The sequence below is a fragment of the Patiria miniata genome, unplaced genomic scaffold, assembly GCF_015706575.1.
Source record: "Patiria miniata isolate m_02_andy unplaced genomic scaffold, ASM1570657v1 HiC_scaffold_17, whole genome shotgun sequence".
Classification (NCBI taxonomy): Eukaryota; Metazoa; Echinodermata; class Asteroidea; order Valvatida; family Asterinidae; genus Patiria; species Patiria miniata.
In genome coordinates, this window is record NW_024037055.1 from 11,896,741 (window position 1) to 11,921,252 (window position 24,512).

At 42.1% G+C, this 24,512-nt stretch overlaps 1 protein-coding gene across 1 annotated transcript; it reads left to right on the forward strand.

Annotated features, from left to right (window-relative positions):
* The first annotated feature begins 389 nt into the window (after nt 1-389).
* Nucleotides 390-24,313, forward strand: LOC119723835. Its single transcript, XM_038194714.1, has 8 exons — nt 390-558; nt 5,049-5,188; nt 8,468-8,576; nt 14,354-14,420; nt 19,180-19,383; nt 19,619-19,761; nt 21,664-21,775; nt 23,002-24,313. Exons 1-8 carry the CDS (start codon nt 514-516, stop codon nt 23,109-23,111), a joined length of 930 nt encoding a protein of 309 aa, XP_038050642.1. The 5' UTR covers nt 390-513; the 3' UTR covers nt 23,112-24,313.
* The last annotated feature ends 199 nt before the right edge of the window (nt 24,314-24,512 follow it).

The window sequence follows — 24,512 nt, forward strand, 5'->3', positions numbered from 1 at the left end:
CTTCGTGAATTCGAAACGGAGCCTTTGCAACTGACGGGAGTTGAAAATTTACAAAAAAGATAAGTTTTACAGATTTTCCTACATTATTATGCTTTTCAACAAAAAAAGGGCGCCGCATTTATGGATGGGAATAAAAGAGTGATGAATGACACAGTCTTCGGCCGTTTCAAACCTTGCAGGGTCGTGGTCGTGATGACATGCAGGTCACAGGTCACGCAAAATCTATCCAATCAGAGCTCGTCAGCCCTTCCCAGTATCCTGTTTGCAGGGCGGGGGTACGAGTGGAAAAAAACGAACCTGTATACAATTCGGCCACTAGAGGGCGTTTTATACGAGCTAAAAGCACGGACATCATTGACATATGATAATTATATGATGGACATGCGGAAAACAACATGGCGCCCTGAAAACAGCTGTGAGTCAGTGTATAGGAAGCTATTGAATGTCCGTCCTCGGGTAGTGTTTTAGCAGCATAGAGCAGACGCATACAAGAACTTCACCGAACACCACACCATGTCTAAAGTCTCAGAGAAGTTCGAATTCACACAAGACCCTCAGGTAAGGCGCAACTCGCACAAAAAATGAAAATATATATAACGTTTAATATTTGATCCAGGCTCGGATTAAGTGTTTTGTATATGCCTATAGGCGCCAGTGTTCCGTACGCCGTACTCCGCCCGACACGAACGCTTAACTAAAGTACAAATCACTGTACAAATCAAGGCGGGTCAAACTGGTGTAGGTCCTAGCTCTAAAAGCCTGTTGGCACCAAGGGCGTCAATCGCTTCTCAAAAGTGGGGTTGGTACATGAACTAATCAGATCTAATGCGAGTGCGAAGCCCAAGTAGGGTTCGAGGCCCCATGATACAGAACAATACTTTAAACCCTGTTCAGACATTGCAAGCCAGGCTAGCTAGACGCGTTCAAATTTAAACAAAATGAAATTAATTCAATTTTTATAAAAACAATTTTTATGATTTTTGTTTGTTTAAGGAAATTTTGTAATGTGAGTATAAGTGTTTGTTATCTATTTCGTTTAGGTGATTTAGCAGATTTTTGTTAAATCTAGCAGATTTTTGTTAAATCTAGCAGATATTTGAAGTGCATCTAGCACAATTTTGCCATTACCTTACGGTAACACTGGTAATTGATGTGACGCACACAACGTGTATCGTACATTGACTGAAAACGACAGGAAAAACGTATGCGCATTACGTCGTGTCCGATTTAAACAACTGGTTTTTTTCTTTTTCTTCGGGAACGATAAGACCTTAGGTTAGTTTCTTTTCAACCGGACCTTTCAAAAATTAGTCCGAAATATCCCTTTAACACATTGGCTAAAAAAAAGAGAAGGTACCAGACAGGTGATTCCCCTCGTCCTCCCCGCTACCGCTAGGGAATATTGGAAAAGGAAACTTGAGAGTTACGGTCATGCATAATCCGGATATGGCTTCCTCTTTCCTGGAAGACGAGTATTTTAAAGGGCATTACGGCCTGAAATCCCCGAAAATTTCATGTTTTTGAATTGTTTACTTATACTATTTTAAAGGTCTAGTTTCAAGGGAACTAATCTAATGTCGTACCGTTCCTGAGAAAAGACGAAAAAAGCGGCCGGTTGTTTACATCGACGCGACGGAGTACGCGTAGTATTCCCTGTCGTTTCCATTCAATGTACGATACACGTCGTGTGTGTGTCACATAAGTTACACACATCACCCATACAGACATCACGCCACGCGATAAACACACATCGCGCTAGACTTGCTGACAAGTCGCTAGATAATCGTATTTTGTCCCTGAATTTCAGTCAAACTCCATCGGCACGGCTGGTATAGTAGTACGTAATCGATTAGTCTGGTTCCCAGACCTGACAATTATTCCCGACGCTTACGTTTGAATTGTTGGTCAGGCAGCCTCCGTGGCTACAAAATAAACATGATGACATCGATGGCCCTTTTTCAAAGCTCGGCTTCGTTTCCGATTTCGCTTTATCACTTTTAGCTTTTAATGCTCTGATCAAATTTTTAAATAAATCACTTGCTTCGTATTATCATACAGTTATGATAATACAGTTTGATGTTTCTGTCAGATAACATTGACTAATGTTGATCTGGAATCTTAAAATTAGGCATCCAAATAGCACTGTTAGCAGGCGGAGCCGAATGAAGACCGAGTTTGGGGAAATTTTGGTAACGGTCGTCAAATTCAAAATTGTTGCGGGCAGGTCCAATCGCGCACCGCTATGCAATACGTCGGGGGCATGTTTGTAGATCTGGCGACGTTTTAACGACCAATACATCAGCTAGGTCAGCATCATTTGGTCTGGGAACCAAATTACCGCATTGCATGCATGATGCAGCGATATATTTTGCGTGCGTGGATGGAGCCAGTATTACCGTACACAAAACAATTACCGACTTGGCACCAAGTCTAACATCGCGCCGCCGCATTAGTGACCATACCGCACCGTAAAAAACCACCGGCGTGTTAATCCTAGTAGTAGTTTCCATATCGAATTATAAAAACGCAAAGTGAAAAGCAATCAGGACCCAACTGCAAAGCAGACATAATGGAAACATTCCATCCGGAGGTATCGCCAACATCTCAGACAGACGCAAACTGCCTTGCATACGATCGACAAATTGAACCCATTTTTGGGGTGACCGTAAGGTCATTGCCAAATTCTGCTAAATGCAATTCAAAAATCTGTCAGATTTATCAAAAATCTGCCAAATTCCCCAGAATCACTCGAAAAGTCGAAATACACTATAAACACTTAAAATCATAAGCAGATGTTGTAGTATTGCTTTAATTAAGGTTCAAATTACATTATAAACGATGTATAGTCACATAAAGATGCTATGAAATCATCGAATAAATTTCCGGCAAAATGCGGTTGCGTCATGACGAAGTCCAGTTCCCTGTGAACCTTAACACGTACACCAGCCAACCTTTCCCATTTGTAAGAAGTTTTCGTGTATTTTCCCCCTTTTCGCGAAATGATATAGTCTCAAAAGTTTCTTCCAATAGCACTAACTGCATTTATCACAGAACCGGTCTTTGTTACTCTGTGCGCGTTATGTAACCGTTTTTTTGCAGCAAGCTTTTTCGGTAGTTGTGGGTTTTCTCTCCAGCAGCATTACAAAAGCCATGGTTGTGTGCAAATTAGGTGTTTGCAACACCTTTGGTGAATAATAGAATTCAGGTGTTTAAACAAAAGTTACTAGGGAGTTGCTTTGCCAACAGTGAAGGAACAGTGGAGTGATTGGGTGTGTGTGGGTTTCTGACGGAAAAGTGAGAGTGATCATGAAGGAATCAGATCAGAGCAGACCAGATCGTGGTAGAAAGCAGAGGTGATTTTGAAGAATTGTCTTGTGTGTGTCACTGCATGAACCTGAGCCAACAGGCATAGCAAAGCTATAGCAGGCAGTTTATGTTGAGTAGTTGAGAGCCTATTTGAGGCAGTAATATTTGGGCTTGAATTTCAAGGCCCCAGTGAGCAGTTTTGTGCTCAGTTAAACACACCAAGGAGATCTGGGATTTCAAGAAACCACACAACCATGGCTGTCTGGTGAAGGACAAGGGACGAGCTGTAGCCATTAGCCAAGGGCATCGAACTGGTGCGGCTGTAGGACACCCAACCCAGGAGGCGGTGTATCCAACGATCAACCGGCATCAGACGATTCAAGACAGTACCGTGGGCTGATATCCTTTAAACGCCTACTCCTCCCATTTAAAGACCCTTGTATAGAGTAAAATAATTTAAAGTAACTGCAGAGTGGAAGTTTGTTTAAAGATTAATTGCTATTGATTTAAAAGGAAACACGAAGGACATAATATGATCTAGAATGTGAATTAATGTAACAAGTGAAGAAATACCGGCCTACCACAGTTGTAAATAAGTGTAAATTGTTTGTAAATAGAACAGATATACTGAAGGAAAAGCTTATTGTGTTTAGTGTGTTTCTTTCGTTGTTGAGGAAATAAATAGTTGTAGACTATTGGACACGAATTTAGGGAATAATCCTAACACCATTATGCAATGATTTGTTTAAAAAGTTGTAGCATTTTTTCAACAAATGTACCATTTTTTTCAAATTTGCCAGAAATCTGCCAACAAAATCCATTCTGTCAAATTTTCTGTCAAACACGTTTTTTTTAACAAAACATCTGTCAAAGTTAGCCGAAAATCGGCTAAAACAGTCACCCTGCCCATTTCATCATTACATTCTTATTCGAAAAACAAGATTTGGACGTTATATTTTTCCATTTTCGCTGGGCACATTATTATTAGTGAAGTCGGTACAAGGGCGGATCCAGAACACTTTTTTTTTTTTGGGGGGGGCCCAAAAAAAATTTGGTCCCCCCAAAAAGTGGGTCAAAAAATTTCGGCGTGGGGTTCGGGGCCCGCTTAAGGGCCCCGAAATTGTTTTGGATTCTAGATGCTCTGTGGTGCGATCTGAGGCAATTTCTGACCACTTTAACCAATTTTTTTTGAGGAAAAGATGGTGGTGTACTCATTGCCTGCCTTTATTGCGATGTCACATTAAAAAAAATAAAAATTGGTTTCGTTTTTTTTTTTGGGGGGGGGGGGCATGGCCCCCTTTGTCCCCCCCCCCTGGATCCGCCCTTGAGTCGGTAGACCTGTCGGACGCATGCCGGATGTGAAACATATGGTGACACTGAAGGGCAAATATATATTGAAATATTTGCGATGTCGCAAATTTTATCACAAATATCTGTGCAAATATTTGTGATGTCCAAAATTTTTATATTTTGCACACTTTGTTGCAAAGAAAAAGACACTGTTTGCATGATTTGAGCCTGGCTATTTTTTCAAGAAAATGTGGGGTTCATAAAGTTGTTTGAGTTCCATGTGCATACGGGAGAGTAGTCGGGTACCGTACGTTATACGTACGTTTTGACGAAATGTTTTATGCATGATCAATAAAGTTTTTTGAGGTGAGAATAATTAAAAAAACCAAAGGATGCGGTTCTAAAAAGCATGCGGGCGGGGACGACAACTTATTTTGTTTAATTTGGCCTAGGAGTGTCACCGGCTGTACATGAAATATCCTGGTGTAAACGGTGCATACTGTGAGTTGGAATGCTGCGTGGATCAACGGCTCGACACCTTAGATGTCGAAAGGGTTGCAACAGGCCGTTTAGCTTATGATATCGGCTTGAGGTAAGAGACACGCTCATGGGCGTCGCTAGGATTTGTTGGGGGGGGGGGGGCGCTGGAAAAGTTGAAAAAGTCACAATGATAGTAGGCATAAATTCGTTAAGATCAGTGAAAGCTATAAAGTATACTCAGCTATATATCTCTTTTTTTTCATAATGTAGGCCACTAGGCCACGCGTAAATTTCAGCCGCAGGGCCAAATATGCCACTGCGCAATGAGGGCTGCCAATTTTACACCGACGCGAGGCGCTACTCAAATAGTTCCTTTGTATTTGTATCGTTTAGAGACCACTTTATTTGGAGCCATTGTTATTGTATCACTATATGTAGTTCAAACACTGTAGATTACGATTTTCCTAGAACGCGATCGTAGAAACGGTAATTTAATGAAACAACCATCTCAGTTTCTCAGATGTCGTTTGTTTACATTTGTTTCAGAGATTTCCTCGACATTCTTGTACCTAGCGGTAGAGGGGGGTATCAAGTAGTCAGATTTGTGGACACAAAGATCGTTGTATCTCTTGATTGAACGCGTTTGAATATTGTCCAAGAAGTGCTTTCAAAATATATTGAGAACGTAACTACGATCTGAGAAAATAAGTCAGCTTTGTTGAGGTCTGGTTTACCACGTATCGCAAGCAATACAAAACACTAACAATGTATACTAGTCAGATTTTAAAATTGCTCATTTTTATCAAAACAAACAAATTAATGTATTCTAAAGATCGCCTGGTGGGGTTTTATGTTCAGTATTGTATTGCTCCGTGATTTGTTTGCACCTAAGACCCCCTTTACACAGGCCTGCGACCTTTGGGCCTCCCTTGTGCGACCATAAAACTGGCCAGGTCGCTTTGAAGGCTCAACGGAGGCCGAATGGTTGCCTAGGTCGTTCAAAGGTGGTACACAGGATGTTCAGACATCGCCATGGTCGCCGTAAATTTTTGAACATGTTCAAAACAGTCGCACAAAGGTGAGGTTGGTTGCTCAAAGGTGGCTCAAATGAGGCAGAAGGGAGGCACAAGCATTGCCGTGGTTGCAGAATGGATGCACAATGGTCGGCCAATGGTCGCCACGTAATAGATCCGTTCTGTTGCAAAGTTTACCGTCAATCTGGGCGATGCTTCTGCCTCCCTTGTACCTCAAGGGTCGCCTAGGAGGCAGAAGCATGGCTGAATGGTCGACCAGTGATCGCCGTTAGTTGTCGTTGGTCGCCGATCATGGCACAGAAGAGGCACAGAGGAGGCTCAATGGTTGCCCAAACTTTGCTCGGGGTCGCCTATGTTGCCTATAATTGCGTTGGTTGCCATAGGTTGCACAGGGGAAGCACAGGGGAGGCAGGCAAGTGGCTCAGTGGACGCACAGGTCGCTCGTAGCTCGACATGAAAATGCCCGAAAATTGCAGTTTTGGTGGTTAGGCACAAGGATCGCTGGAGCAGTTACATAGAAACAGGATTTTCTGAGTTTAGGCGACCAGTGAGCGTCCTGGCCATGTTTTGGTCGCTCATAGGTGGTACAAAGGTCGCAGCCCTGTGTAAAAGGGGCCTTAGCAACCACCATTCAAGGGACAAATCACCACATGGATTTCCCCAAAATGAATTTCTAGCCATGGCTTGCTTAATACAAACACAAATATTTAAAGTAAATAATGATTTAAATTACGCGCGTAAAAACAGTTAAACTTGGCATCTAAGAGGAAGTGCCTGGTTGTCAGGGCGCATTTCGTATAGTTTCCCAGGGCCCAGTCAAGTTCCCGCCGCAGTTATATCTTATAAAAATCGTTCGTTCTATGGGAGTGAAAGGTACATGGCCTGCCGTCATTAAGCTTCAACTGAAATAGTTTTTGCATGCACACTAAACATATTGAGCAATAGGCCACGCATAACAAATTGTACGGCTAGAAATTCATTTCGCGGAAAAAATATGACAAAATAAACATAATTCGATGGTTTTCTGGTCACTGCAAGAAGTTGAGACAATTGCTGCCGTGTCATACGTAAACACACCGGGTTTGTGCAAAGAAACGGTGTTTGCAAAGTCGACCTTTGTTTTTTACTCTCTAACTGACGCTTAGTTTAACCACATTTGATAAACTACCACAAATATGCACAAAGACCACGAATTAAACCAAGTCATTGTCAGCTGACCGCCGGACCCCTCCCCCCCCCCAAAAAAAAGCAGTTGGAAAATAAATAGCTAGCCGGCACGGTCATTATAATCGTAACTTCGCCGGAGACAGAGAGCACAATGCAGCAACGCTTGCATTCTAACCATCATTATCATATGAAGTTCAACTGGTTCAGATTGACTGACCCTAACCCTAACCCTTATCCTATGGGGCGTCGGACCAATGGGACTTTGGACCAATGGGACTTTGGACCAATGGGACGTCGGACCAATGGGACGAATAGACCAATGGGACGTATAGAGCAATGGGCCGTCGGACCAATGGGGCGTACGACCAATGGACGTCGGACTAATGGTACGTTGGACTATAGAGACGTCCCCAATATGGTATACGGAGGGCTACTGATTCACATCCTCCCCCATTTTAGTTCCAGAGCTGGACGCCAAAAATGGGCAGTCATGACTGGCAATCTGATAACTTTAATACAGTCGCGAAGTCCTGCTTTAAGGTTTTAGCCAAGCCTTTTATACCCCTGAACGGATAAACTAAAGGGACCGACAATGATGGTTACTTTCCCTCTGCCTTATAGCAGAACAGAGGGGTTAGGCACTTTGCCCCCTCCCCTGGTGGATTTTTAAGAGATTTTTTTCACTATTTCCATAAATAGTCATAGAGCTCTGACATGAAAACAAAAGAAAACCCGCTCCCAATCCATTACAATGCGCCGTGAAAAATCAGCATATATTTTCTAGTATGCATAATAACGGTCAGTTTTGAAGAGCGCTCCCATTTGGAAGATGGGTACTAGCCCCCCCCCCTTGATTTTACGGAGGCCAAGTGACCGAAAAAAACCCATGTCTACATTTTGGCGCGGAAGTGGTGTTGCCCCCCCCCCCCCCACATCACATGAATGCTGGATACGCCACTGAAGCAATGTCAAATGCCGGCACAATTTGCCGACGGACCACTTCGTGCTTGAAGGTAGCCAGGGTTTTATCGATCACGCAACTGCTATGTTACGCTAGTATAGCTTTCGGTAACATAGCAATTGTTTCACTGTATTACAGGTGCCTATAAAATGCACAGGTAATCATTTTCTTTAACCAACTAAAATATCTTGCATTTGAGAACTGCCCATCCTGAGTTTTCTCTTTATAGGAATGGAGACATTCTACGTTCGATCAATCTCACTAAAGTGGAAAGAGTTAGTGTATCATCTATTGTGGAAACCATGCAATGGCTGGATGTGGACCGTCCCATTGTGATTGTAAGTAGGTCCATTTTAATATGAAAGAAATAACTCCAAATGTCCATTTTGTTCACAATTTGTTTCAAAGGATATTAATAAATAATTTGTCAAACTAATTCAAAAAAATATCACGGCAAAGAGCAAGCATAGCGCCATCATATACGCTACAGTCATGCACGTTCAGGCGGCAATAATCTGAAAGGTAATGTACAAGTTTACATATGTGAGTTTCGCAAGTTTACGAAATTGACCAAGTTTAGGGAAAGTAATTTACACCAGACATTGTTTAACTGATCTATTCAATGCTTCTTGTCCATTGGTGCTGGAAAAAACAAGACAAATGTTTATGTTTCTACCGTTAAATTGCAGCTTGCTGAATCTCTCGTGCGTAGAACCGAGGGTTGCAGACCAATAAATAGATTGCCATATAATAAACCTCAGTGATAATTGTACGCGCACTTCCCCAAATTATAGAAAATATTCACAACTCTACAAGGTCACCTTTTGAGACACACATCAAATTGAAGCTTATTTCATCATCTTTAATTAATTTCATTTAATTTGTTTTGGGTAAACCGATAATCAACCGTTGCAAAAGGGCCAACGCTCCATTGCAAAAAGGGGGCCATTTAAAGGACCGAATTTCACAGAAATACGAGCCGGTCGTTCTTTCGTTTTTTGTTTACAATTCCTCTCAATGCTCTTATACCGGATAATTTGAGGGCATGCAAATCGTGATTTGGCGCTGGCCGACGTAGACAATTTCGGGTCCCTTTACCTGCCTGCTCCCATAGATCATACGGCATACCGGCTGTGTAGTGTATGGGAAAACAAATCACAAAACAAACGGTACATACAGGCCTACCCTGCGCATGCATGAAGTGGCCGCAGCTAATCAGGAGATGTAGCATGAGTAACTTAAAACAAATCACAATACAAACAGTACATGCAGGCCTACCCTGCACATGCATGAAGTGGCCGCAGCTAATCAGGAGATGTAGCATGAGTAACTTAAAACAAATCACAATACAAACGGTACATGCAGGCCAACCCTGCACATGCACGAAGTGACTGCAGCTAATCAGGAGATGTAGCATGAGTAACTTAAAACAAATCACTATACAAACGGTACATGCAGGCCTACCCTGCACATGCACGAAGTGGCCGCAGCTAATCAGGAGATGTAGCATGAGTAACTTAAAACAAATCACTATACAAACGGTACATGCAGGCCTACCCTGCACATGCACGAAGTGGCCGCAGCTAATCAGGAGATGTAGCATGAGTAACTTAAAACAAATCACAATACAAACGGTGCATGCAGGCCAACCCTGCACATGCATGAAGTGGCCGCAGCTAATCAGGAGATGTAGCATGAGTAACTTAAAACAAATCACAATACAAACAGTACATGCAGGCCTACCCTGCACATGCATGAAGTGACTGCAGCTAATCAGGAGATGTAGCATGAGTAACTTAAAACAAATCACAATACAAACAGTACATGCAGGCCTACCCTGCACATGCATAAAGTGGCTGCAGCTAATCAGGAGATGTAGCATGAGTAACTTAAAACAAATCACTATACAAACGGTACATGCAGGCCTACCCTGCACATGCATGAAGTGGCCGCAGCTAATCAGGAGATGTAGCATGAGTAACTTAAAACAAATCACTATACAAACGGTACATGCAGGCCTACCCTGCACATGCATGAAGTGACTGTAGCTAATCAGGAGATGAAGCATGAGTAACTTAAAACAAATCACTATACAAACGGTCCATGCAGGCCTACTCTGCACATGCACGAAGTGGCTGCAGCTAATCAGGAGACGTAGCATGAGTAACTTGAAACAAATCACTATACAAACGGTACATGCAGGCCTACCCCGACATGCATGAAGCAGTGTTGTAGTCGAGACCGGATAGTCCGAGACCGAGACCAAGACCGAGACCTGAAGATTCGAGACCGAGACCGAGACCGAGACCAGCCCCTTCAAGGCGGACCGAGACCGAGACCAATATGGTCCGAGACCGAGACCGAGACCGAGACCGCTGATAATAAATAACAATGGTCGAAATTAAAAAAAAGACACGTTTTTATAGTTGAAAAATGTAACCTTTCTATTCACAAAGAATACAGACCAAAATTTTGACCAGTGGCAGTGTTGACAAATTGATACACATGGGCGTCGCCAGGATTTTTTTATAGAGGGGGGCAAAAAAAATGTTGCCAAAAAATGCTTGTATTTCTCAACACATTCTTGATTTATCAGTTTTAGAGGGGGGCAGGGACATTCCCCCCCCCCAACTCATTAAGTTTACACCACTTTGTCTTCGCGCCTCTTTTTCTTTTCTTTTTTTCTTTTCTTTTTCCTTCCTTTTTTTTGTGCTTTTCCAGGGGGGGGGGGGGCAAGTGCCCCCCCCTTGCCCCCTCCTCGCGACGCCCATGTTGATACATGACACCTTACTTGAGCAAAAAGTAGTTACACTTAAGAAATATGGGCTTTGACATGTTGTCTGCACCCAATCGTGACAAAAGTAAAAAGTTAAAGGTAGATGTTTCATCTGTTATAGGAACTCGGATCCTGAACTCCACAGTCACCCCTTGGTTTCAGCTATGACTTCTAACGGATATAAAAGATGCAATTTTAATTTTACATTGCCTCTTTTTTCCTAAAATAAATAAAGGACTTAACTTCTAACAAAATTTGTGTACTTGATTTTAAAATATGGGAGCTAGAAAATGTTGAATTAATTTTTAAATTTCTGTCATAGAATGTGGATTTGTACATGTAGACCCGCAAGTTGCGAGGTGATATGGATTTAAAAAAAAAAATTCTGAACGGGATTTTTATTTTTTAGGAATAATGGGGTACTTCAAAATGAGCAGCCAGGAAATGGGGTCTCATCATACACTCTCATGGCAACAGTGAGTGGTAACTGGTAAGAGTGTGTGAGTTCAAAGCTGGAAAATCAGGTAGAAAAATTGACTTTTTCTCCAAAATACTGTCCCAAATTAAAGAGAACATTGTGTGGGGTCAAAAATATAACTAATTTTAAGCACCTCATTTATTATCAGAATACAAAATGCAAGTGATTACGCCCACAGGGGTGGGCTAAACTACATCCCCGAAAATGGTTGACTCCTATTGCATAAATTGTTACAAGTTTATACTTTGCTTTATGTGGCCGACTCAACAGATAAATGCCGAACTTGTTCCAAATCGTTCAGTGACTGGTACTGCTGCAGCTTTACATGTACTTTGGGCACTTTCCAACGTGCAGTCGAGTCCAAACCGACCGCGATATATAACAAGCTTGATCTACGGGCTAGCAAATGTTTTAAATAACAACGGTACTGAACGAAGTGAACACAAAGTAATCGATCGAGCTGTAAAAGCTTCATATTGCCGGTCTCGACCCGAGACCAGCCAAAATATCGAGACCAAAGGGGACCGAGACCGAGACCAAGACCGAGACCACAGCTTCCGAGACCGAGACCGAGACCGAGACCAGCAAAAAGTGGTCTCGAGACCGGTCTCGAGACCGAGACCGGTCTCGAGACCTACAACACTGGCATGAAGTGGCCGCAGCTAATCAGGAGATGTAGCATGAGTAACTTAAAACAAATCACAATACAAACAGTACATGCAGGCCAACCCTGCACATGCATGAAGTGACTGTAGCTAATCAGGAGATGAAGCATGAGTAACTTAAAACAAATCGCAATACAAACGGTACATGCAGGCTTTGTACACCTTTCCCTCACCCATACACTTCGGCATTTTCGCTTACTATCCGCTCCGTTCACAAGTACCCCCTCACCGGCAAAGAGAGTACAGTTGGGGGTGACCGACCGACGCCATCTTGCCTGACTGCAATTCATTTGCCGCGCAGCGCGGCCACTGCGTGGACAAAGTGCAAATCCCCGGGTGTACGTGCGTCATACACAAGGAACGGTGCGCGTCAACCAGCGAAATGTCCCGCCCATGAGACGTCGTTGCTAGGTAAAAGGGCGCCCTCTTTTGTCGGCGCACGGAGCCCATAGGTAGAGCTCGCTTTTTGCCATCCAGACCTGAAGTATTAAAAGAGTATTAAGAGTTGTGTGAGGGCGCTATTTTGATTTGGGGCACATTTTCTTAATCGTACAACATGTACATTGTGTATAGACCTACACTAACCGTAGCCAAACAAGAGGGTTCTGCTTCCGATTACATGGCATATGAGGAAGTTCTTTTAATGGTCAGCCAACCAGATCATTGTAAAGTCATACAAAGTCGCATTTTTCTTGAAAATGACAGTCTGATGAGCACGACAGGTGCTTGTAATCATGGCAATGATTGTCAACTTTTAAGTCCTATCATGCAATTGGATTAATGCGTGGAAAATAATCACAATTTACTCTGCATTATACCTCACATTTAAGGGGCAAAATATTCCTGATTTTTAATCATTTCTTTTCTTGCATAGAAAAATGATAACCTGCCCTATAAAAGTACATCCAAAAGAGTAGCCTGTGGTTATGCAAAAACAAATTGAAGCCTCTCCGAACCGTGTTAAAACGAAGTTTAGGAAACTAGTTTACCTGAAGTTCGGCTTGTCTGATGACTTTAATGAGATTGCCACAATGTTGTCATCGCTTTCTTCTGTGGATAATGAGGAATGGTCATCAGAGGATATTTCTGGACCGCTATCCGCGAAAATTTCGTCGGGAATTTCAGAAGATGGTTTTCAGGTATCTGGTTTTTCTAACTTACGCCCGCGTGGGTTATCGTCCAATCAGAGGCCGATGTCAAAAATGAGGGCGCTGTTTACATTTCAGTTGCAGGTGTAATTGCCGTGTGCCATTTGGAGCTCTTGGCAACCAGAGAGTATTGAATTCGTAGGACAAAGGGTCAAATTGGTAAAGAAGCTACATGCCACTTTGAGCACAGGACTGGCACTCATGGGGCTGATGGGTGCAGGCCAGTAAATCGGTTCGAAATTGTCTAGGCCCAATCACGATTTGCATGCCCTCAAATTCTTTAGTATTAAAGCATTTTGAAGGCCGTGAACTTGATGATTTGTAAAAAAGAAGGTTAGTAAAAAAGGAGCTCGTATTTCTGTGAAATGGGGATGAGGTTAGGCCCTAAAATGGCTCTATTTTGCAATGGAGCGTAGGCGGTCATTTTCAAAATGGCGATGGGCTTCAGTACTGGTTTTAGGGGTGATCATCTTGATCATCTTTGGATGGGATTTTCTCCCAAAGGTCATGGGCTAACCTTCAGAAAATTGAACAGAAAATGAAAGATGATGATAGAAGCTTTAATTTGATGTACGTCTTGAACACCTCAGAGTGTTGTGAGTATTTTTCCTGATTTTTTTAAGCGGGGCCATTTACCATTGGGGTCTATGGAAATGTATTTTCTGGTCTGCAACCTGATGGGGTTAAGGGGAGAAATGCAATAATGGCGTGGGTCAGGGGTCAGTGGCAAAGGTGAGACGGTTCAGTCAGACCAATTAGGAGATCCATACTAAGAACAGCTGGGAACTACTGACTTCTATCCAAACTGGAGTGGTTGCTTCAAGCTGATTGGCTATTAACGCCCCTGGACGCAATTGATCCATCATCGTGGGTGCCCATATCGTCACGATAGATGTACATGCATACATAGTGCTGAGTTCAGGTTTTCCATTTCCCATAGTTATCAAATACTTTTTGGATTTTAGGAAGACTTAAGATAGGATTGCTGAAATCTTTTAGAATTCAATTCTTAATTAAGGGGTTAATTTGCTTTATTTTTTTATTTAAGGGAATAGAACGAAAACGCCAACAGCAAGTGGAGTTTTGGTGGTTTGTGTTCAAACTGGAAAACAAAGGTACGTTGAGATGCTTAAAGTCGATGAAGTCATGGGCGTCGCTAGTCCATTTTGAATGAATAGGGGGGTGTCATCATACAATGAAATTATCTCTTTAACTCCATTTCTAAATTCCTCCACAAATATATGAATGATAAGTTAAAAATTCAAAATTGAAATCGTCAAAATTTGGCCCTATCATATTGACCAGTTTTGGACATAAAAAAACTGCGTGTATACACGCTCAGTACGTGTGCTAATACCTTGTTTAGGCCCGTTTCCTGATCCCAGACTGGGAGAGAGGGAGGGTCTTTAAACCCTTGAAAAAAAAACTTTTTATTATGCGAGCGCAAGCGCAAAGCCCTGAAGGCGTGGTGCAATCTGAAGCATTTCCTTAACACTTTCACCTGACTTTTTGAATGAAATGTGCTCATGTTTAGGGAAATGGGGGTGGGTGATCAAAGTTGATATATTGCATCACAAACATCACATCAAAACTGTAGCTTGACACTCTTTAGCTTGATCCATAATTTTAAATCGTCACAAGAATCAGCTCAATTCGTAACTGCCTGCGAGGGAGTACGTGCTCGATTTCATGATTTTCTCTTTTTATTGGAAACCCGGTGGGAACATTTATGATTTTTACTCTACTATATTATTACCTTGTTTTAAAATGGCAGAAACACATACAATTATGCCTCGAATATCTTCAGTGAGGTCAACCATTGTCTGTAGAAAAAAATAAATGATTCACATTATTTCAGCGGCCCACATTGATTTGTGCAGAAATCAAAACAGTACGGTGACTTGTTTTTCCCACTTATAGGCCTGGGTAATGATTATCTTATTAAAACGGGGTTGCAAATTACGCAAGTCTTTATTTTGGAGTTCTAAATAAATAAAACTCAATCGCTATCCCCCAGTCACACAATTACACATTGCCATGATTGCCATCCAGCAATGAGTACTCAATCGCTATCCCCCAGTCACACAATTACACATAGCCATGATTGCCATTCAGCAATGAGTACTCAATCGCTATCTCCCAGTCACACAATTACACATAGCCATGATTGCCATTCAGCATTGAGTACTCAATCGCTTTCCCCCAGTCACACAATTACACATTGCCATGATTGCCGTCCAGCAATGAGTACTCAATCGCTTTCCCCCAGTCACACAATTACACATAGCCATGATTGCCATCCAGCAATGAGTACTCAATCGCTATCCCCAGTCACACAATTACACATAGCCATGATTGCCGTCCAGCAATGAGTACTCAATCGCTATACCCCAGTCACACAATTACACATAGCCATGATTGCCATCCAGCAATGAGTACTCAATCGCTTTCCCCCAGTCACACAATTACAAATAGCCATGATTGCCGTCCAGCAATGAGTACTCAATCGCTATCCCCCAGTCACACAATTACACATAGCCATGATTGCCGTCCAGCAGTGAGTACTCAATCGCTATCTCCCAGTCACACAATTACACATAGCCATGATTGCCGTCCAGCAATGAGTACTCAATCGCCATCACCCAGTCACACAATTACACAAAGCCATGATTGCCATTCAGCAATGAGTACTCAATCGCTATCTCCCAGTCACACAATTACACATAGCCATGATTGCCGTCCAGCAATGAGTACTCAATCGCTATCCCAAGTCACACAATTACACATTGCCATGATTGCCATTCAGCAATGAGTACTCAATCGCTATCTCCCAGCCACACAATTACACATAGCCATGATTGCCATTCAGCAATGAGTACTCAATCGCTATCTCCCAGTCACACAATTACACATAGCCATGATTGCCATCCAGCAATGAGTACTCAATCGCTATCTCCCAGTCACACAATTACACATAGCCATGATTGCCATTCAGCAACGAGTACTCAATCGCCATCACCCAGCCACACAATTACACATAGCCATGATTGCCATTCAGCAATGAGTACTCAATCGCTATCCCCCAGTCACACAAATACACATAGCCATGATTGCCGTCCAGCAATGAGTACTCAATCGCTATCCCCCAGTCACACAATTACACATAGCCATGATTGCCATTCAGCAGTGAGTACTCAATCGCTATCTCCCAGTCACACAATTACACATAGCCATGATTGCCGTCCAGCAATGAGTACTCAATCGCTTTCCCCCAGTCACACAATTACACATTGCCATGATTGCCATTCAGCAATGAGTACTCAATCGCTATCTCCCAGTCACACAATTACACATAGCCATGATTGCCATTCAGCAATGAGTACTCAATCGCTTTCCCCCAGTCACACAATTACACATAGCCATGATTGCCATTCAGCAATGAGTACTCAATCGCCATCACCCAGCCACACAATTACACATTGCCATGATTGCCATTCAGCAATGAGTACTCAATTGCTATCTCCCAGTAACAATTACACATAGCCATGATTGCCATCCAGCAATGAGTACTCAATCGCTTTCCCCCAGTCACACAATTACACATAGCCATGATTGCCGTCCAGCGATGAGTACTCAATCGCTTTCCCCCAGTCACACAATTACACATTGCCATGATTGCCATTCAGCAATGAGTACTCAATCGCTATCTCCCAGTCACACAATTACACATAGCCATGATTGCCGTCCAGCAATGAGTACTCAATCGCTTTCCCCCAGTCACACAATTACACATAGCCATGATTGCCATTCAGCAATGAGTACTCAATCGCCATCACCCAGCCACACAATTACACATTGCCATGATTGCCATTCAGCAATGAGTACTCAATCGCTATCTCCCAGTAACAATTACACATAGCCATGATTGCCATCCAGCAATGAGTACTCAATCGCTATCTCCCAGTCACACAATTACACATAGCCATGATTGCCGTCCAGCAATGAGTACTCAATCGCTTTCCCCCAGTCACACAATTACACATTGCCATGATTGCCATTCAGCAATGAGTACTCAATCGCTATCTCCCAGTCACACAATTACACATAGCCATGATTGCCGTCCAGCAATGAGTACTCAATCGCTTTCCCCCAGTCACACAATTACACATAGCCATGATTGCCATTCAGCAATGAGTACTCAATCGCTTTCCCCCGTCACACAATTACACATAGCCATGATTGCCATTCAGCAATGAGTACTCAATCGCTATCTCCCAGTCACACAATTACACATAGCCATGATTGCCATTCAGCAATGAGTACTCAATCGCTATCCCCAGTCACACAATTACACATAGCCATGATTGCCGTCCAGCAGTGAGTACTCAATCGCTATCCCCCAGTCACACAATTACACATAGCCATGATTGCCGTCCAGCAATGAGTACTCAATCGCTATCCCCAGTCACACAATTACACATAGCCATGATTGCCACCCAGCATTGAGTACTCAATCGCTATCCCCCAGTCACACAATTACACATAGCCATGATTGCCGTCCAGCAGTGAGTACTCAATCGCTATCCCCAGTCACACAATTACACATAGCCATGATTGCCGTCCAGCAATGAGTACTCAATCGCTTTCCCCCAGTCACACAATTACACATAGCCATGATTGCCATTCAGCAATGAGTACTCAATCGCTTTCCCCCAGTCACACAATTACACATAGCCATGATTGCCGTCCAGCATTGAGTACTCAATCGCTATCTCCCAGTCACACAATTACACATAGCCATGATTGCCGTCCAGCAATGAGTACTCAATCGCTTTCCCCCAGTCACACAATTACACATTGCCATGATTGCCATTCAGCAATGAGTACTCAATCGCTATCTCCCAGTCACACAATTACACATAGCCATGATTGCCGTCCAGCAATGAGTACTCAATCGCTTTCCCCCAGTCACACAATTACACATAGCCATGATTGCCATTCAGCAATGAGTACTCAATCGCTATCTCCCAGTAACAATTACACATAGCCATGATTGCCATTCAGCAATGAGTACTCAATCGCTTTCCCCCGTCACACAATTACACATAGCCATGATTGCCGTCCAGCAATGAGTAATCGGCGCCGTATAATAAGTCCGACGCCTCATAGGTCCGACACCTCATTAGTCCGAAATTTCGGACTTATGAGGCTTGGGGTAAGTCCCTTCAATTTATTTTTTTAAGAGAGCACTTTCCAGTTGCTACTTCTCAGGCTTCACGATGATACTTGAAAAAAATTGCAAATGAATATAATAATAGTAAGTCAAAAATGAGGATTTTTTTTTATTCATGCTGTCAAACAAGAAGTTATGATGAGTTGATACGATTTCCACTTCACAACCAACGAAGAGTTTTCTTTGCAAATTTCATTAGGAATGTTCACTGTTTCATATTGTTTTTAAATGGGAAAAACCACTAATAAATGCATTTAATATCACCTCTCATTATACAGCATACAAAAACTGCAATGAGGTATGCAGATTGATAATATTTTTTCCCTAAGGTAAATCATATTGAGCAACGTAGTGCCAATGTTTTTCAAGAGGAGTATCGGTTTCGACGCGGAAGTGCGCAGAGCGAGCTACATGTACTATGAAATGTGTAATTTGAAACACTTCAGGGACATCTTTCCGGTATTTCTTATGGGCAGGTTAATGTTAAAAACATTAGGTAAAAACTGTGCTTAACAAGGATTACCAGACCAGTACAAAACACCATAAATAAAGAAAATAGTAAAGAAAATAATAATATCGTCTGTATGCGGAAATATTAAATTCCCTTGCTAAACTGACATGTTTTCACCGTTCTCTTTTAGGAGGATATCCAGTGGTGGATGTCATTTTTAGCATTTCTAATGACTGTGGTGAAATTCCTGAATTTCAACAAGATTTCCAAACCGTTAGCACTTTTATGTACCAACCACCGCCGATAAAAATCAACATCGTACAAGCAACAAGTCAGCTATATCTGAGTGTTCAGAGTGGAAAGCTCGAGTTTCTCACTTTCAATCCATCTACAGGTAGGTATTCATTTGCCATGGTAACGCAAACGTGTTCTTCCAATCATTCCATTCCAAGCCCCCCAAAGTTAAAGTCAGATAACAGAGTGGTGGTAAACGATTTCTTTGTCACCTAATCATTCCTTGTTTTAAGATGAACGCAAAAGTAAAACTCGTCAGTACACGAAAAATAAGTTTTTTTTTTTTTTTGGGGGGGGGATTATTTTGCAATTCAAATATTTTTTCCCCTTTTCAGCCCAGTTTTACATGTACAGGTATGGTGGGTCAAATCCAGCAAGAGGAGTTCCAGTTGCACTGGTTCAGATGCCATTACAAGATGGCGAGTCTGATAGTTGTATCGAGACGGTCAGTTTGGACGAAGTTCAGCTTTCTTTAACTGTAAGGCCACTGGATTTTGGATTTTTTTGTCTTTACTGATATACTTTAAAGGACAATTTTGTACATAATTCTCCGCCGCCTTACATTGAATAACTAGATCTCTAAGCTTACAGAATCTGATTCAAGTGTGCATGTAACTGCGACATCATGATGATGTCTTAAGGTATTGATTTACAAGGAATTTCAAGACAAAAACCAAATGCAATCATTAATTACTAATGAAACAAATCAACTCTCAACGGTAGGCGGGCTCATCTTATTTAATGCATGTTTTGCAATAAGAGCCATTGTGGCTATAATTAGATCGTCCTCACATGATATCAAACTTTTAAGTCACGCGAAAGCTTAAATCACATCACACTATTTGAAACAACGCCATGTTGTTCTGCCTATTAAATCACGTCCCTTTCCATATAATATCTGAACCTTTCAAATCTCATCCCCGTCCCGTCCCGTCTCGTCCCATTCCGTCCCGTCCGGCCCGCCCCTCCCGCCCGCCCATCCCACCCGCCCCGCCCCGCCCCCCCCCCCCCGTCCCGTCCCGTCCCGTCCTGTCCCGTTCCGGCCCGTCCCGTCCCATCCCGCCCCATGTCATCACTAAGAGGAAAAGTAGTGTCTTTAACATGTTATCGTCTCTTGGATGGGAGAGCTAACCAACAGAAGGGAAACCCACCAGATGACTCAACTCTACAAGATCATCACTCACACCATTGACATCGATGCTTCAGACTATCTGCAACCAAAAATACAGAGATCTAAGAGAGGGAACAACAACCATTTCAACATATACTACAAACTTCCTGAACTGCATTCAAGAATCCATATTTCCAAGGACCATGAATTATTGAATGATCTGTCTCAGCACATGACTGACTCTGCGTCACACAAGACATTCATAGAGAATTAGTACAAACACATTGTAACCGAGACTTAAATGACCTCCTAGCCATAATCCCATAATCCCTCGCGACGCACATGAGGAGGAAACTCACTATAAAGTACCACGTAGTAGATCCCATCTCATCCAATCCCTTCCACCACATTCCAACCCGTTCATCCTATCCTTCCAATCCCATCCAAAACAATCCTATCCCATCCCATCAAATCCAATCAAATCCCATCTCATTGCATCCCATAGGCCTTATTCAGGAGTCAGCCATGTTGAATTGAAGGGGTAAAATCTTCATTTTTAGAACTTGCGAAGAGAAATGAAAACAAGTACATTGTACATTACTAAATAATTCAAATGTGTAATTAAACATTCCGTAAATGTTTTAAGCCAGATTTAAAAAGAAGTAAATTTAGGCTGCATAAAGCGCCATCCATTCAACAGTTAACAATTGATGAAATACATTCAGAGAACACGACAAAAAGGTCCATCCCATCCCGTCCCGTCCCGTCCCGTCCCGTCCCGTCCCGTCCCGTCCCGTCCCGTCCCGTCCCGTCCCGTCTCGTCCCGTCCCATCCCAAATCCCGTCCCATTTGAGAACCCTAAATGAAAAGGATGCCCTTACTAAACCCAAATAAGCAGGTTTCCTGTTAGATTATGCTTTAATTGAATTTGTCAATGATATCAATCTTTGGTGTCATTCTTCAATTTAAAATTCCAAGGATTTCCCACCCTTGTGTTCTGAGCAAGACAAAGCTAAAGAATCTCCCGTCCCGTCCCGTCCCGTCCCGTCCCGTCCCGTCCCGTCCCGTCCCGTCCCGTCCCAATCCCGTCCCGTCCCAATCCCAATCCCAAATCCCGTCCCAATCCCAAATCCCGTCCCACTTGAGAACCATAAATGAAAAGGATGCCCTTACTAAACCCAAATAAGCAGGTTTCCTGTTAGATTATGCTTTAATTGAATTTGTCATTGATATCAATCTTTGGTGTCATTCTTCAATTTAAATTCCAAGGATTTCCCACCCTTCATGACCAGTTCGCAACCCATCTTGAGCAACAGTAGATTCTTCTATCACCGGCAAGACGGTGACGGTTTCAGTTCGTTCGAAAGCGAATCTGAAAGTGGTGAGCTGTAGTAGTTACTTGTCACATTGTATTCATCAAGAGTATAATAAGGACTCAATGCAGGAGCTGTATGCTTTGCTATATCGCTATATCAAAGTACAAACATTTGCCTAATTTGTCCATATCTTACTACTTTAGATTTATTGTTGCAATCCCCCCTCGTTCAGCCGCTGACTAATTGTATAGTAAAATTGCACCAAAATAATAAATGGAATGCTGAAGTTCCTAAGTCTTTAATCGCCTTAAAATGCAGGAGATAGCGTAGTAGGCTGTTCCGGGGTTGGGGGTATGTCCCGGATCCCCTAATAAGGCCTTCGACACCACGTGACACTAGGGGACGCAGTTGACAGAACAAACGTACATGTACTAATGCTAACTTGCACGTTTATTTTACATACAAATTACCCAAAACATCAATCATCACTCTAGGTTGGGTTTTTGCAAGGATTACACGGTTGCTATATTTACAGTAAAACGTAAAAGATAGAAATCACCGTCTACAGTGTTTTTAACCGACGTTATTGAAAACAATGGTGTACTAGGATTGTAAGGTGTTATTGACTCAAAGTAGGTTCCCTACGCTATTTTCGACTTTCTTTCCGAAAATAAATTTCTTTTCTGAATTGCTATTTTTATATAGCAATACAAAAGTGGTTCCCTATTTGAATTTGACACCGACCGAAAATAATCGGCCCATGTGAAGTTGTTGAGTTCTTACTTTACAATTTGGAATAATTGGCCGCCAGACAATCATTCCGTTCTGATCTGGCGGGGTATGCTTGTTCCCACGCCACAATCAGTATCAATTCTCGATAATGTACGGACCGAGAGCCAGTCTACTCGCAAAACGAATGTGTTTGTTTGTCCCTCCCCCCCCCCCCCCTAAAAAAGGGGAGGGGGATAAGTTTTTTTGTTGTTTGAATTAGACATTAAAGTGGACAATTTATTAATAGAAAAACATCAAATTTGTTGAAGAGCACGGAGAACGCAAATTTAACTCGCTTGTTTAAATGGATCTGATGACGAAGAAAAGTAATCGTCATTTGCATATACGCAGGTTTATAGTTATGTGCAACATTTACAAGTTGCCTCAGTGATCTCTTCTTACCATCGTTACGCGTTATTTTGTTACTTTTATAATGACGTTAAAACGATACTGTTTTGTTAATAAATTTGACAATCATATTTTTTTTTTTTAATGATTTGGTGTCCATTGATTTATACAGGATATTACATCGCGAAGGATCCTGAAAGCGCAGACGCTATTGCTGAAAAACCGCCAACCAGCTGTTCAGCGATGCATGTCCATTCCGACGGACCAGCTATAAAACTTTAAGTGTTCAGCTGGGACACCTAGTTTGGGGTGTGCATCGTGGTGACGTCCATTCGCCTGCAGCACACGGGCGTTGTTCATACCGGTAACGATGGAAGAGCTTAAACTCGGGAACTTCTGTTGTTTGTGGAAAATATATGGTATATCCACAAACATAGTCAAGGTTTCTTATGCTTAAATTGATTGATATCTCAAACGGACTGAATCAGTGTAAAAGGAATGATTCAGGAAATCAATATCTGTTATAATAATATGTTAGTTTCATAAAATTAAAATTGTTGGATTATGAAATAATCACAGTGCTCCAGCTGGCAAAATGCAGATCCTAGGGCATACACATAATAGTCGTTGATATTTGTTCTTTTACTGTTGTTGTTGTTAAACTGCTATTTTTCTAGCAACAAAGGTTGTTCACTTTTATAAGTGAAACACCCACCGAAAACATGCACCTGCTGACGTTTAGTATACAATTAGTTAATTCAGTTCTTGCGGGACAGACTAATTTCCGCCCTCTTTCAGAATCGAAGTACATAGTATACTCACAGGGCGGATCTGTTAGTGCGTCAAAGCAATCCAAATAAAGAGGTTTTTTAAAGGATTTCAAACGTCCAAAACAGAAAAAAAGTTAAAATAAATATATCCAAGGTCAAAATTCCTTAAATAGGAGAAAAATAGTCAAATTTGTTTTAGTTTTAATTACATCTATAAACAAGTGGATGTAAAAAAGTGGAAGATGGTAAATGAAGCTGTAATTTTATCTCGTGGCTTGAACACCTTAGACAAGCATCCGTAATTGTTCAGATTTTTTTTTTTTGAATGAAGATAACATTTTCTGTGGCAATCACGAAGTAGCTTGCAACATTTACGGACATTCAGACCATGGCAATAACATGACTAATCGAATAGCTATCTGAATGTGAAGAATCGGCAACGTGAAAAGTCGTCGAGAGAGGGCCAGTATACCAGGCTATCGACTTTAAGTCCCTTTGTTGTTTACAATTGTTTACAACAATTATGGTAACGCTTTTAGGGATCAAAAACGAGAATCAGTCTTTCTTGGTAATTTCCATCTGCATTTTCCTTTCATTTTCAGTAAAAATTCGAAGTTAACTGGAAACCAGTGTTGCAGCACTCGGTACTCGTACTCGAATGTCAAAGTACGTACTCGAAATGACGGTACTCGTACTCGGGCAGCAAAGTACTCGTACTCGACATGTCGAAATTGTACTCAATCATCAAAGTACTCGTACTCGAATAGCAGTACTCGAAAAAATGGCATAGCTTTACTTCCGACTGCCTTATTAAATTTATCGATAATTTCACTTTGAAATGGTTTATTGGCTCGCGAGCAATCGACGTTTCCTGAGCCGTGAGTGGGTCTGAATAATCGGTCTGACTGGGCCT